The following is a 16577-nucleotide window of genomic DNA, read 5'->3' as shown; positions in this document are numbered from 1 at the left end:
ACCTCTACTAAATTCTGAGACTAAAAGGACAGTCTTGTCCTCAGACTGTTTCCTCTGACTATCTGCTTCAGACTGCACCTCAGACTGCATCTGAGTTCCTTACTCCTCCCACCTTATATTCCGTCGGTCATATCCCTTCCTGTCTCCACCTCCCTAGTGCTGAGATTAAAGGTGTGGGACTCCCAAGTACTAGGATTAAAGGTGTGAGCCACCACTGCCTTGCCTGTAGTGGCTTAGTTCTGCACTCTGATCTTCAGGCAAGCTTTATTTGTTAAAACACAAACAAAATGTCACAACAAGCAATACTGTTTCTGATGTGTGTATTCAAGAGATACCATTTCTGTAGTGGAGTACACCAGAAACTGGCAAATATTCCTCTTCATTCCATTTCATGAAAACAAAATATAAGAAATGATATTATATGAAGACTGTTTTCCTGGTTCTTATGATTTTTAACAATACAGCAAAAATTAATAAGTTCTTTTAGCAGGAGTTACAACTTTTGGAGGTGTTGTGCCTGTTTTTGATACACAGTTCAATTATGGATAATATTTTTAAGACAATATAATCAATGAGGCCCAATAACCCAATGAGGTGCCAAACAGAAGTCCTTATGAAACTTTTTCATTTTTTTCTGACTAATCCTTCAGATGAGTAGCTCTGTCTTATATGTAAATACGGATTTATGTCATGGGTTTGCTACGGTTGTGAATTTTACATGGGTTGTAGAACTACTGGTAACATTTGCATTCCTCAGTTTCCCTGGCTCCTCTGTCATCCATTGCTGATGTGTAACTGAAGTGAGGAGCCAGACTGCTGCAGTTTCCAGAGATGGTTTTAGTAACTGACCAGCTGGGAAATGGAAGCCTGGGGTTTGTTAACATGCGTCTAGTACTAATTCAGCAATCTGGGAGAGCTGATGATAATGCAGATTTAGATGCTGCTTTACTTCCAGATAATAGTAATTACACATATGGCTACTTTAGGTTAAGTCACCTTTCTTGTATAAAAGCCTACTTTAAAACAAACAGTTTGGATGAGCTGTGCTTGACTTCCTACCCTGAATACGTCAGGGTGACTTGACTAAGCTGTAATGAGTCTGTGGAGAGGATGATTTTTTTCCCATGATTTTGTTATAACTTCTTGTAATCATATTTTCCTTTCATACTCACTTGTTTTTCTTTTACTGCATTAGAATTTCACTATAATTTATGTTAAGATGGGTTACCCTCGCCTGCCAGTGGAAAAACAATGTGAATTGGCCCCTACGCTTCTTACTGCCATGGAAGGGAAGCCTCAGCCACAGCAGGATAGGTATGGCTTTTCCTCATTACCTATTTCTTATCTGCAAGAGTCAACAGCTGACTGTCTTTCAAATACTGGTCACATTTTATTTCACTTGGCAAATGGAAAGGATCAAGCTCATTTAGCTGAAAGATAGTTGAGTTTTCTGTTACTATTTTAGTTATTATTTTATTAATAGCATTATAAAAGTTCTTGATGTGAACATTAAAAAATGTGTAAAACTAATGACATTTTTATAAACCTAACTGCTTTAGTTTTTGTTATTTGTTTTTAAGTGGTAAATTTATATGATGTTAAAAATCATTTGACAGGACAGGCTCTAAAAAAGCTGCAGAGAAACCCTGTCTCGAAAAACCAAAAAAAGAAAAAAGAAAAAAAAAATCATTTTGAGTCTGGAGAAATGGCTCAGTAATTAAGAGCACTGGCTGCTTTTTCAGAGAACCCAGGTTCAATTCCTATCATCCACATGGTGGCTCACAGCCATTTCTTAACTCCAGTTCTAGGGAATCCAGCACTCCTTTCTTGCCTTTGGGCACTAGATTATTTTTGTGGTATACAGATACACATGTGTTAAATTACAAAAAGGAAAATTTTTAATCAAAAAATTTCTGTCTTGAAGTATAAGACATTTCTCAGCAACTTCTGGAAGCAATAGAGTATTTTTGATATGGTATATTAAAACACAAAAAACGAAAAAAAAAAGATAAAATAGGTGCTGAGTGGAAGGACTTAGATCTATCATTTGTCTGTTGGCTTTGTGAAAATATCTGTATCTCAGACCCGTCAATGAGAAAGATATTTTCAGTTCTATTTACTTATTAATTGATCAATCAGTTGATTGATAATGGTTCTGCGGCTCAAAATCTAGGACTTCAGAAACCCTGAGAAAAGGACTATGGGTATTTATAAACAAAATTAGTAATTAAATTTTTAGGGGGTTGGAGAGATGGCTCAGTGCTTAGGAGCACTGACTGCTCTTCCAGATGACCCGGGTTCAGTTCTCAGCACCCATATGGTGGCTCAAAACTGTCTGTGGCTCCAGTTTCAGTGGATCTAACACCTTCACACAGACATGCATGCAGGCAAAACACCAATGCACATAAAATAAAAATAAATAAAAAAATAATTTTTATTAAAAGGACATATTTGACATTATTTTTTAAAATTTAATTTGAAATACCCTTTGGTAACATCAAGTCTATTATATATATATTTTCCCAAAGTTTTAAAGTGATGGACCACATTGGCTAAATGCTAATTATCTCTTAATACTTTGACTTTCTTTTCTTTTCTTTCTTTCTTTTTTGACCATGTTGAAAATTTAATATTTTAATATCATTTCAATTCTTTTTTTTCACTCAAAATCTTTTCCTTTCCTTTCCTTTTCCTTTTCCTTTTCCTTTTTCTTTTTCTTTTCTTGCTAGCAGGGTTTCTATTGTAGACCTGGCTGTTCTGGAACTTGCTCTGTAGACCAGGCTGGCCTTGAACTCAGAAATCCACCTGCCTCTGTCTCTGGAGTGCTGGGATTAAAGGTGTGCACCACCATGTATAGAAGTTTCTGTCCTGCCTGTTCAGTCCCAAAGAAATACACAGAGACTTATATTAATTATAATATAATTATAATTATATACTGTTTGGCCTTTTAGCTGAGGCTTATTATTAACTTGCTCTTACAATTTAAATTAACTTATAATTCTTGTTTATGTTTAGCCATGGACTTGGTACCTCTTCTCACTGAATCATTCAAATCTTGCTTCCTCTGAGTCTGACTGCCTTTCCTCTTCCCAGAATTCTCCTAGTCCAGTTGCCCCACCTATACTTCCTGCCTAGCTACTGGCCAATCAGCATTTTCTTAAACCTATATAAGTGACAAATCTTTACCATGTACAGGATCATACTCCCACAGCACTACCACGCTCATCTTAATACTTTGAGATTCTTAATTTTCTTTCTTTTTTTTCTGTTTTTTTTTTTCTTCTCTCTTTTGAGACAGCCTCTGTGTAGCCCTAGCTGTACTGGAACTTGCTCTGAAGACCAGGCTGACCTCAAACTCACAGATATTGCCTACCTGTGTCTACTGGGTGCTGGGATTAGGAAATCAGTACCACTCCCTAAATTAGGATTTTGTACATAGTTAGTATCATAAATGAACAGTTCCTGATATAATTGCCAACTTTTATTAACTGTTCTTTTTTTGCTATTCACATGTATAAAAATTGAATTATAAAGTATTTTCAATAAATGTAATTTTTCTTTCAGCTTAATGCATCTTTTAATACCAACCCTTTTTCACATGAAATACCCAGCTGAATCATCAAAATCAGCTTCTCCTTTTAATCTTGCTGAGAAACCAAAGACTGTGCAGCTGCTTTTGGACTTTATGCTAGATGTCCTTCTGATGCCTTATGGGTGAGTTAAAAAGACCAATGAAATTAAGCAATGTTGTTTTTTTTATTGAGTTTACTATATGGAAATTATATGCTGTTTTAAATGATTCGGCTCTCTTGTGAATGGATGCGTCTCTGAGGATTTGCATCAGTCTTAAATGCTAAAGTCTGTGTCAATGTAGACCTGCTGTTGTGGTTTCATATTTCACCTGTCCCAGGAAGAAAGAGATGTTGTGTTGAGTCTCCTAGCACCTTGTATGTACCCTTAGGAAATCATACCAGCTTTTCTTTTTGTAGTTTCCTTTCTTCTTGATGTCCTGAAATCTCTTTGTAGGTACCATTTAGTTTTGGATCTATTCAACTCTGATTAAAATTTTGTTCTCACCTCTTTGTTTTCTAACTCAGTTTTTTTAGTTAATGTACAAAATAATGGGCTTCACTATGATCTGTTATACACATATATCATTGTACTCAGTTATCCCTATCATGCCTTCAAACTTCTCTACAGTGCTGTAGTGCTGCCTGATTTTTAGCATAGATACTGATCAAAACACATCTTGCCGTGGTTTCTCATTAGCCAGTCATTATATGCATTCAGCAGTTCATGTTCTACTGCAAATACTTGTCATCTTATTCTTTACAGCATTGCAATTAATTCTCTTTAGCATATTTCTCCACAGAAGAAGTAACAACAGAGTCACTTTGGAAAGTATCTCTTTCTGGCTTGATGTCAACTCTGTCTCTGACAGACATTTCTTATTCTCTGTAGATATTTGCTCTGTTTTCTGTATCTTTATAACCCCAAAGATCCACCTGTGTACTACTTTGTGTTTTTATCACATTGCTGACGTTTTCATTTTTTTTTAACAGACTGTTAGCCCCTTGTAGTCAAGATATGTTTTACCAGATTTTAGAATCTGGCCTAGTTCAGGTTGAGATCTGCCACTAGCCTGTTGATTTTGTCCTGTTGTCAGAGATAGTTTCCTAAAGTTCTTCTGATCTTGAGTGTAGATGTACACAGAGGACCAGGCAGATGACGCTGCACATCATCTGACCTCAGTGCCAGAGACCAAAGAGTTCAGGTTGTATGATTCCTTCTCTTTCGTTTTGCTCTTCTTTGGCTCCTCTAGTTGAGTAGCTTGATTTTTTTTTTTTTTCCCTTTAGGGCTGTGACTGCAGGCATGAAACTGAGAGTGGGCGAGAATATAAACTCAAATCTCACCCCCTAGGACTTACTCCCTCCAGCAGTTATGGTTGTGGGTATTTACTATCTCCCCCAAGTGCCAATAGCTGGGAACCAGCTATAAGCCTAGGGAAACATTTTCATTCAAACTACCATAGCTTTCAAGTACTTTCTTTAATTATAATGCGAATTTTATTATCCATTATGACTAGATTTATCAGTATAGAATTATACTTTTATTTTTTTATTTTTTTTTAAAGGGATTTTAACTAGTATTTATATCAAAAATTTATTTTGATTATGAGGAATACTAGTTTTAATTGGATCAAAATGAATTCATTAGAGATGTTATTTCTACTCTCTGTAAACTAAAAAATAAATAATAATGAGGAGATATAAAAAAGCTTTGAATATATACTGGGAAAATTCTTTTTCTGACTTTTCCTACTTTTAAGACTTTATTATTATTATTTGTATGTGTGTGTGGAGGTCACTTTGTGTAGCTGGTTCTCTTTCTACCTTTCATGGGTTTCAGGACTCAAACTCAGATTGTCAAACTTGTGTGGTCAGTGCCTTAACGCATTAAGCCATCTTGCTGGCTCCTAACATTTTCTCTTTGATCCTTTTACTTTGTTTTGAACTTTTAGACTGTTTTGCACTTGTATGTTGGCAGTTTGTCAGAAACTTCAGTGAGTTTTCTGATGTGAGTTACAAAGGAAGGAGAATAGCTGAAAGCTCTGGGGCATAGAACACTGTCACCATATGCCTTGTAGGGTTCCCGAACTCGTGTCTCTTTGCCAGCTAGAAGTCAAAATAAAGTGAGTCTTTACTAACGTATCAGATAGTAGTATGCAATGGAAATGGAACAAATATTTTGTATTCAATTATTGTTAGGTGTTGTAATTCATTTATAACTGCCTTGAGTTATAGATTCTTCTGATTAGTTTGCTGAGGATATAGATACCTTTACTTAATATGCCTTTAAGATTCTTTATGTTGTTGGGTGGTGTCACACACCTTTAATCCTAGCTTTTAGGAGGCAAAGACAGGTGTATGTCTGAGTTCGTGGTCAGGCTGATCTATGGAGCAAGTTCCAAGACAGCCTACATAGAGAAACTGTGTCTCAAAAAACAAACAATAAAGATTCTTTACGTTTAAGTTTTGTTTTAGTTGTTCTAGCCTCATGCTTCTCAACCTTCCTAATACTGTAACCCTTTGGTATAGTTCCTCATATTGTGGTGACCCCAAGCATTAACTTATTTTACTTCATTTCTGTAATTTTGCTATTATCAATTGTAATGTAAATATCTGTGTTTCCTGATGGTCTTAGGCAGCCCCTGTGAAAGGGTCATCTGACCCCCAAAGAAGCCGTGACCCATAGTTTAAGAATCCTGTTCTGTCATACTACTGTACACGGACAGCGTGCGATTGACTCTTATGTATATATGTCTATATACACAAATTCACATGTTTTTATAGATAAAGTTTTATTTCCTTTCCAGATATGTGTTAAATGAATCCCAGAGTCGCCAAAATTCATCTTCATCACAGGGTTCTTCTTCAAACAGTGGGGGAGGTTCTGGAATCCCACAACCTCCCCCAGGAATGAGCTTTTATGCAGCTAAGCGAGTTATTGGTGATAACCCATGGACGCCGGAACAGTTGGAACAGGTATCACACAGTTTGCTCATCATGGGAGTTGTTCTTGAACACTTGCCCCTATGAAGCATGTGCAATGTATTTCCTGTATGTTCAGGTTCTCTAAAAAATATGATTGAAAGGAGCAAATGATACAAAATGTTCTTTTCCTCTACCAGTTTTTGTTAAAGTCCTAGGGAAAGGGAGGAGTGGGATGATTTTAATGTCTTTCAGACATTGCTCACATCTTTCAAGTATTTTGTACAACCCATTTTTATATTGAACAGATTTAGTTTTCTGTCACTTCAATTCATAATTATAGGTCTTAATAATTACTTAGCTCCTTTGGTGCAATTAAATTATAATTTATCTTTCATTATTCAGTTTTTAGGGCTGTCCATTTTGTGTAAAGTGAGGAACCTCTGTACTTCACAAGTGACAATGTGGGGAAAAGCATGACTCCCTTTTATATTTCTTCTTGGGGTTTTAAAAATTGGCATTAAGAATTTTATTCTGGATTTAAACAGGACACAGATGTTCTCTGAGCAGCTTTTAAAAATGACTGGTGCTCTACAGAGAAGGTGCCTCCCTGTGTCTGTCATCAGGCACCTCAGGGAAGAACAGAAATCAGTATGTAATTATTTTGGAGTTCAAGCAACATGGGTTAGTCTTCCAATCCTTCCTTCATTTCTCCATAGCAGTCTCGATGATTTGATCCTTTTCTTTTGGGATTGTAAGTGACCATTGATCAAAAGTGTTCCCAGGAGAGGGAAAAAGAAGCAAGTGGGGCATTCTTGCCACTCAAAAATTTAAGAGTATTATGTTCAATGAGGGTTATAATTGATTAGATTTACTTCATGCTTGTACATCTTCTATTTTCCCTCCTTAAACCATAGGGTGAGGAAGGTAAATAGAACAGAAACCACTCTATCGAGTGTGACCTGTGGCAGGCTCTGTACTGGGTACGTTGAGTCATTATCTCATTTAATCCTCACAGCAACTAATGAGGTAGCGAAATTGAGCTCCTTTTCAAAAAGACACTGAGGTTTTGGGGTTCACCAGGGTCTCACTTCTATTACTAGACTGTTTACCTAGTCTTCTCTGAGGCGTATAGCTGTATCTATATTGGAGAGTAGTAGTTACTGCTCACTTAGAGTCTTAAGTTGGTCATTGCGAAATTAAAGGTCTTTGAATGAGTTTTGTCTATTTCATAACCTGGTGCTAAAATGGTTTAGCTTTAAAAATGAAAACTTCTTATTTTTGAATACCTTTTCTTACAAATTAGTCAACTTTTATTTTTTGTAATTATAAAGGTAAAGGTTTAAGTAGTCAGAAATAGAATTGAGGGGTGCTGGACATATAGCTTAGTTTACAAGAGTGCTTACCTAGCATGCGTGAAACCGCAGTCATAACCAAGATGTTACGGCAAGGAGGTTCAAGGTGTTCAAAGTCATTCTTGGTTACATAGTTTGAGACCTAGTCTCAAAAATAAAACAATAAATAAAAACAACAACACAAAAAGCCAAACAGAAACCCCACAGTACTGCTCAGTGATAGAGTACTTAGTAGGCAGGCTTAGGGCCCTACGTTTAATTCACAGCATCTCAAGGAACCTGTAACAAAAAAGTTAAAAACTACCTGTAGTTCTACCTCCCTAGTTAGCTATGTCTTGCTCTCTTCCCCCTCCCACTCCCTGTGTTTTTATGTGTATATGAACAGTTTTTACGTAATACATTTTTATGTGTCACAATAGTTTTGTCTTTTACTAAATTGTCTTTGGGGATTTAAAACAATCTGTTCATTTGATGTTTGTGTAAAATTTAATCATGTAATATTTTTAACTTTTATTGATGAGAATCTGTCATTTTCAGTTTTTATACATTTTTGTCATGTATTGTGTATTTGACTTCTATAACCATCCCTTTGCAGTCTATATTAATGATTTCTTTTTTCAAACTGTATCTCTTATAAGATGTTTACGTTGAGCAGGGAGGAGAGGTAGGCCTCTGGTCACTTGCACTTTTTTATTGGCATTCTTTCTCGTTACATTTTTAAAATTTATTTCTCATTTAATAGTATATTTTATCATTCCTAATTTATATATCTGAGGACTATTGTGTAACTGGTTTTTAAATTGAAGATGTAGTTTTGCTTTTCAGGTATATTTGTCCAGGAATGATTTGTAGTGAAACTCACAGCTTTTTACATTTCAGAAGTTCCTCTTAGACTCCCCGTGGCATCCCATTGAGCTGGTTGGGTTAACACCACTGTTGCAGCAGAGCTGCACTGGGATTGACTAGAGTGGGTTGGAAGGCGTGTTCTCTGATTTTAGTGTCTTAAGAAAGCAGAGGACAGTAATATATATTTTAGCAATAGAGGAAAGCTCTGGAATGTGAGATGTTCACGTTTTTTCTCACAAACATCTATAGAGCACGTTGTTCTTAATGTAGCAACCCTTTTTACCTGGAAGCTGCAGATGGAGACTTAAGTCTTCATCAGTCTAGGAAGGTTGTGTGACCTCAGTAGGGAGACTTTTATAATTGTTTTGTCTAGTCTCTGAAGCCTGCTGCCATCATTTCCTGTATATTTTAATGTCTTAAGCCTTGCCTCAGTTTCTTCACCTAAATTGTCTATAATAATATCTACCTCGTAGATTGTGAGGGTTAAATGAAATTATGAATAGTTATGATTTGGTGCACTTGTTTAGTACATTATAAACCTAAGTAGGTGCTCCTACTGTTACATTGATCCATGGTTTATGACCATGTTGCTATGTTAAATGATACTTTTAGTATATGCTCTGTTTCCCTGACCACTCTTTCTCCTTCCCTTCACTTATCTACAGTGCAAATTGGGCATAGTGAAATTTATAGAAGCTGAACAGGTGCCTGAACTGGAAGCTGTTCTCCACCTGGTGATTGCTTCTAGTGATACACGCCATAGTGTGGCCACAGCAGCAGACCTGGAATTGAAAAGCAAACAGAGGTAAATTGCTTCCTTGTTAAAACTTTCATAATGAAAAGGTCAGAGTTCTTAAAGCTTTGTAGGGTTTTATGCAATAAGGTATTTGGCTTAGGAAACTGTGACACATACGTAGTTTGTAAGTAAGTAAAATTTACCAAAGAGCAAAATTTTGTGTCAGAGGAAAAAAAGCTATTTGAAAATGCATTTCAAAGCTGAAGTAGGTTAGGAATGCCATCATGAAAAATGAAACTTTTGGCTAGGCACATAAACTAAAAGTTAATGTTAAAAATATTTACTGTGATAACTCCTTCAGCCAATAGCCTACTTGGGCGTGGTCTTTTGTACTATAAATATAGATGTAAAATTTGTATGGCCTCTCTTTCTTGGCTGCTGGATTCGGTTCCTGTTCCCTGCTTGTGTAGAGAAAGAACTGTGATCTGTGAGTCTCCCTTACAATAAAGAACCCTTTATTATACTCCATTCTGAGCTAGTGTGGAACTACTTCATAGTGTCCATCTACAAATATTAGACCCCAAAAGTAATTAGTTTTTAATTCTTTTTCTATCTCAAACCAGTTAAGTTTATGTTTAATAATGAATGTGTATGTATTGTGGTTACTATAATAGAAACCAGGTTTCTGGAAAGGTTTGCTGAGTAAAACTTAAGTTTACATTGAAAAGAGATACAAATAGCAAATAGACTTAGAGAAATACTTTGTATGAAATAAAAAATCAATGGAAAATGAACAGTGAGCTACCAGTTTATACCTAGGATTTAATACAGGCATATAGCTGTTAGTAAATCTATTTAAATTTCTTCAGAAGTGCTGTGTATTATGTTCTGTTTGAGCAGTGAGTCATGAAAAGAAATTATACACAGTAAATCCGGGAATTTATTCTCTAATTCATTCTAAAGAAGAAAAGTATTTTTAGAAATGGTATAAATTTAGTCATATCATGGCCTGTAGTTACTGAAAAATAAAATCAAATTGAATTTTACACAGTGGGGATAAATAACTGTATAGACTATTGTGTTTCTTTCAAAAATGTAAAAATTATGTAGCAGCATATAAAGTGCTCCTCAAGTAGTAGTAAATAAAGTAGAATACAAAATGATAAAATATTCTAATTATAAAATTTAAAATGATAAGTACAGAGATTGAAGAATAACTTAAAAATAATCTATTTAGTTAAAAAATAAAATCAAGCTTAAACACTAGTGACTCATAATCTCAGCCTTGGGTAAAGGAGCAAGAGAATCATAAGTTCAAAGTTAGCTTTTTATATATAGTGAGCTCCTGTATGTATATTTAAAATTCATATCATGAGGTTTTAGTAATTGATTTATAAATTTGAGATTGTCTTGTTATGTAGTTTAGGCTGTCTTTAGACTTCTCTCCCATACCTCTGCCTACTGAGGATTACGGGTCTATAGTACCATGTCCCGAAGCTTGATGAATACATTCAGTTTTGCTAAAGTAACATGATACGTGACAGAGGAATATGAAAAAGCCATAAAAACTTTTATAAATATTATATAATTTTACTTTGCTCCCTCCAAGAAGACCAGTGCAAGGAGGTATAGTAAAATAAGGAAATGAACTTGATTGGCCTTAGTTTGTTCTCCTGTTAAAATGTTTGTTTGTATTGGCTGTGAGTAGCTTACAACTAAAGCATATAAGGTGGGGTATAGCAGGGCTTCTTTAACTTTTTTTGTGATCCTTTTTCTTTGATATTTTTCTTATGTGACTGTGCATATATAGTGTATGAATAGATTTGAAAATCAGACATTTGATGGTAATCATAAACTTATTTTAAAATAATTTTTGCTATGCATATAATTTTTCCATTTATGATGAAAGCATTTTTTCTATTAATGAAATGGATGTGCTTGTTCATTTTTACACAATTAAATCTTGGCTGAATATTTGATACCTTAAGACAGATCATCTTTAACTTGCTTCAGGGTCTATTGCTTTTCTTTTGATTTTACAATGGTTACTGCTAAGAACACTGCTTTTCCTAAATATTTAGTACAAATTGGCAGAAGTTAAAGGCATTTAGAAATTACTGTACATTCTGTCCTAATCCTAAGCCAAAACCCATGCAGTGATTTTTTATTAAAAGTTTAATTCAAGTCGCAACTTAGCAAGTTTTAATCAAATATTCTAACATGATAAAATTCAAAGATAGACTCATTTGATTTTGCATGCTGAGGAATGATGGTAGGAAAATAGTAGTTTTGTTTTCTGTATTCCAGCCACTTTCTATAAGAGATGGAATGTATAGTAAGAACGGAAATTTATAACATGCTGGTTTTTGATAGGAGGCAAGGGGTTTCAGTCGATGTTTGCTTCTGTTGTTTGACTGACACCATATGGGTGCAGTGCAAAACCTCCAGTTGAGTGGTCAGAGCAAAGGCTGCAGGGAAACTGCACGATGCAGCATGAGTCAGCACTGCCAGAAACACTGGCTTCATCACATTTGATTTTGAATGAATTTTTGGTGGTTCCATATTTAGAAACTTTACTGCTCAAAATTTGTTATGATCCATATTCAGTAATACGATTCCATGTGGAAGTCTTGACCCAGAGTATAAGGAGAGGGACGTAGAGGAGGTGATAGTCATGATCTTATTTTTACTCATGTCTTTTATTGATTGAATTTGAGAGCCAAGCTTAACCTTGCCACACTAGAATGAGAAAATTGGACTACATTTTTCTAACCTTTCAAGTCTCAAGTTTTTTTTTATTGCTTATAACTTAGAATACTTCTGATATCCATTCAAGGGATTTAGTTTTGAAGTGTAAAAAATGTCTTCCTTCTCAGTATTTAAGTTTGAACTGGCCCCTTTGGTAACCATATTGTAGATTCGATTGTTGAAAGTACAAATGTAATTCCTAGATATATTAATTTTTGTTTTTTGGATAAAAATGTTTATACTATGAAATTATATCAAGAGATCAAAATCCTATTGGGAAAACATAGGTAATCCCCATTTTGGAAAGAAAAATCTCTAAGTATATCTTCAAGTATTATTTCTGACAGCCAGTTAGAGTCTGGAAAAAGATACGACAAAGTTAGTGGTTGTCATATTGAAAAAAAAAAATAACATGAGCCGGGCGGTGGTGGCGCACGCCTTTAATCCCAGCACTCGGGAAGCAGAGGCAGGCAGATCTCTGAGTTCGAGGCCAGCCTGGTCTACAAGAGCTAGTTCCAGGACAGGCTCTAGAAACTACAGGGAAACCCTGTCTCGAAAAACCAAAAAAAAAAAAAAAAAAAAAAAAAAAAACATGGTTCATCAAAGAAAATTTGTTTTCTATATTTTCTGAACATTTTACAATGACTACATGGAAAAGTAAACCTTAAAAAAGATGAGCACAGGGGCTGGAGAGATGGCTCAGAGGTTAAGAACACTGCCTGCTCTACCAATGGTCCTGAGTTCAATTCCCAGCAACCACATGGTGGCTCACAACCATCTGTAATGGGATCTGGTGCCCTCTTCTCGCCTGCAGGCATATACACAGACAGAATATTGTATACATAATAAATAAATAAATATTAAAAAAAGATGAGCACAGCAAAATAAAGGAACAGTGAAATATTTCCTCACTGGTCAAGCACAGCTAGGCATTCAGTTTGCTTTCCTAAACCATTTCTTTGTTTTGTGGAAATTTTCAAAACCTGAAGTTTCATAAAAGGGAAATAGTGGTAGAAGTTTATTAATTAACATCAAGTAGCTGAGAAGATATGTAGGTGAATAGAACTAACATTGAAATATAGAGTGCCTTTGAGAACGGTGGGATTGTGGATAGTCAAAGAAGAGGCCGATTAATAAGGTATAATGGAAAAATTGGATGAAAACCACAATTGAGCAGCATAACAAATTGTTTTTACAGAAAAACTACATAAGTTGAAAGAACTGTGTTCAAAGTTAGAGAAGAGATAGCATGGAAGAAGAACTTCAGCTGTCCAAGATTTTATTATTATTATGTTTATAAAGTGAGCGACTGAGTCCAGCTGTGGTGGTAGTGGTGGGACAGATAATTTTTATTCAGTCACTGTATCCCAACTTTGCTTTTTTTCTATAGCCCAGCTAGGAATGAGTCTGTGACAAATGGCATTGTGACTTCTTGTTTTAGATATTGAAGCTATTAAAGTAGATAAGGAATTGCATGATGCCAGGAATCAAATAACAATATTAGAGAAAGACAATATGTTACAAGTTTCCAAGGGTGTGATTATTTGAAGCATAAAACTATTTTTGTTGTTTAGCATTTTTAAGTCATGAATGATAAAGCAGAAGTATCAACTCCTGGCCCAGAGCGTTTAGTACAAGTGTGGTCTATGTCTGCTCTGCTGAGCTGCTCCATAGTGCTGGCTGGACCCAGTAGCTGGGCCATTGGCTTTGGTACTCTGATGAATCAAAGTGGAAGGGCTGGGATGAGTGATCTGGAGTCTTTCAGGCTAACTTCATTTTTCTTTCTACAGACCAGTTGTCCTTTCTATCTGTGTATTTCTGGCATCTTTCTCTGATGACAAATATTAGTTATTTTTTTTAATCATTGAAATGGGGACAAAAATAATTTTAACTCTCTATTGAAACCTCCCATAGTTTAATTGACTGGAATAACCCGGCCATCATTAATAAGATGTACAAGGTATACCTTGGGGATATACCACTGAAGACAAAAGAGGTAAGTTGCTTTGGTTTAGTCTCACATCAGCGTAACAAACATTGTGCTGACATCAACTGTTATTTTTCCCTACTTAGTTTGTAAGCTAAATTCATGTTTTAAAAAATACTAGTTTTAAGCCATGTTTGTGTATGTGAATTAAACTCCTGAAAGGTGAGTTTAATAGTTCTGGTGTTTTCCATGTCGATGTATAAATAATAATGATACATTGTGTAGATGAGGAATTCACAAACTTTTTTTGCAGTTATTTTGGGCTCTGTAGACATTATAGCCTCTGAGGCTGTAACTACTCAAATTCTGAAACATGAAAAGAAGCAATAGGTAGTAGATAACTGAATAGTCATGGTTGTGTTTCAATAAAAATAGGAATTTCGATACTTTCATATCATATAGTTTTCATGTATTACAAAATGTTATTCCTTTTTTCCATTTAAAGGTATAAAAGCAATTTTTAAAACTCACAATTCATGTTGAAATAAATGGTGGGCCATATGTGCTCTACAGGCTGTAGTTCGCTAGTTCCTGATTATAATCTAGAACAAAAGGTGGTTTCTGCAGCCTCAAAGTATCATCATTGCTTAATAAGTTCTTCACTGCGTCAAAGTATTCCAAATCCCAGTTCAAACACAGTGTGATTTGTGTGTTTGGTTGCTTTCTTTTAAGGTCATAAATGTTAATTAATAGTTCTAGTTAGATTAAATTGAGTGGTATAGCAGAAAGAACAGCGAGATTCTTGGATTGTAGTTCCTAATGTCTGCACGAAAAACAAATGTGTTAAGAAGAGAGATTTGGCTAATCACTCAACTCTCTGCTTCATGTTCTTCATGTAAAAATGAAAGAATTGGATAGATTATTGGTTTTCAGATTATAGTCTGTTGACCTCTTTGGAATAACAAATAACTTTTCAGGGAATCTGTAGAGGCAAGAAATTATTTGACATTTTTTAAAAGTTGATATTTGCATTGATGGCATGAGAGTAATAGAGGATATATATTGTGTGAGATCATACCACATATTAAGGCAAAGCTATGTCACATACATAGCATGGAAGGAGAGGGGAAGATGAAGAAACAAAAAAAGAAGGAAGGAGAGTGAGAATGAGAAAGAATAGAGAGAAGGCAGAATGATTATGTTTTATCTTAATATCCTGATGAAACATTAGAAATTATTTTACTTGAAGATTAGGTAAGTAAGATGTGGTTATTGTGATTGGTATTTGGCAGACCTTTTCCCTCGAAAGAAAAAGATAGCATACATCAAAAATAATTGAAGTGATCTTTTTTTCTTTTGGAATATCAAAAGATAAACTTTCAAGGAAAAACTAAAATTGTGGGAAATTTGAATATTGACCCAGTAACTTAGCAATACATTTCCTGAAGAGTTAATGTTCAAAGGAATACTTTAAAAAAATAATGTGTTGGGGCTGTTTTATATTGAAATATTTGCTTAATGCAGTAAGATAGTATTTTCCAGATGACTAGTGATGTCACAAAAGCATAAGGACCCCATCCGAACTGTCAGACAGACTGTGGAATTCTATTTAAGAGCATACAACCTAAGGACCCCATCCGAACTGTAAGACAGACTGTGGAATTCTATTTAAGAGCATACAACCTAAGGACCCCATCCGAACTGTGAGACAGACTGTGGAATTCTATTTAAGAGCATACAACCTAAGGACCCCATCCGAACTGTGAGACAGACTGTGGAATTCTATTTAAGAGCATACAACCTAAGGACCCCATCCGAACTGTAAGACAGACTGTGGAATTCTATTTAAGAGCATACAACCTAAGGACCCCATCCGAACTGTAAGACAGACTGTGGAATTCTATTTAAGAGCATACAACCTAAGGACCCCATCCGAACTGTAAGACAGACTGTGGAATTCTATTATTTAAAAGCATCTGTAGGAGCTCAACAACTTGTCTTAAACTCCAAATTATAACTAAGCTTTAGGAAGCCATTATTTAGTAAGTTTTGCTATAGAATCAAAGATCTACAATGACTTAACAGTTACTTAAAAAGGGGCAGAAATCATCCCTATTTTCTGATCATGTTTCTGCAAACTAGATGTTATCACATAAAGCAAAATAGCTATCACAGCAAATTCAGTTCAGAGTATGGAAATACCCAGCTCTTCCCTAGTAAGATGGATGCTGAAGATAACTTCCAAAAACTGTAAAGTGATGGTGTTCCTCAGTAATTTAAAAAAAAAAAAGCCAGTCTGTCTTTTAAAAGAAAAATGTTATTTATTGATATTTCAGATTTCCCAGTTTTAGCATTTAATGTAACACTTGGTAGTTGGTGATACTGGTAAAACTAAGAGCTTTTGGAATCTTTAGTAAATAAAGCAATTATTTATTTATTTGTATGTTTGAATGTTTTGTTGTATGCATGTATG

The 16577-nt window shown here is 35.1% G+C and overlaps 1 protein-coding gene across 5 annotated transcripts in view; it reads left to right on the top strand.

Annotated features, from left to right (window-relative positions):
* The window catches only part of Ecpas (Ecm29 proteasome adaptor and scaffold), a 115425-nt gene that overhangs the window by 34338 nt on the left and 64510 nt on the right, over nt 1-16577 (top strand). For all 5 annotated transcript variants that reach the window (XM_038346942.2, XM_038346940.2, XM_038346939.2 and 2 more), the window contains 5 exons: nt 1196-1314; nt 3565-3714; nt 6378-6546; nt 9359-9498; nt 14092-14173. In XM_038346942.2, the coding sequence (XP_038202870.1) occupies nt 1196-1314; nt 3565-3714; nt 6378-6546; nt 9359-9498; nt 14092-14173 (660 nt within the window). The remainder of the gene's footprint in view (nt 1-1195; nt 1315-3564; nt 3715-6377; nt 6547-9358; nt 9499-14091; nt 14174-16577) is intronic.

Source organism: Arvicola amphibius, chromosome 11 (genome assembly GCF_903992535.2).
Source record: "Arvicola amphibius chromosome 11, mArvAmp1.2, whole genome shotgun sequence".
NCBI classification, from domain to species: Eukaryota; Metazoa; Chordata; class Mammalia; order Rodentia; family Cricetidae; genus Arvicola; species Arvicola amphibius.
This window is presented reverse-complemented; position numbering and strand designations above follow the sequence as displayed.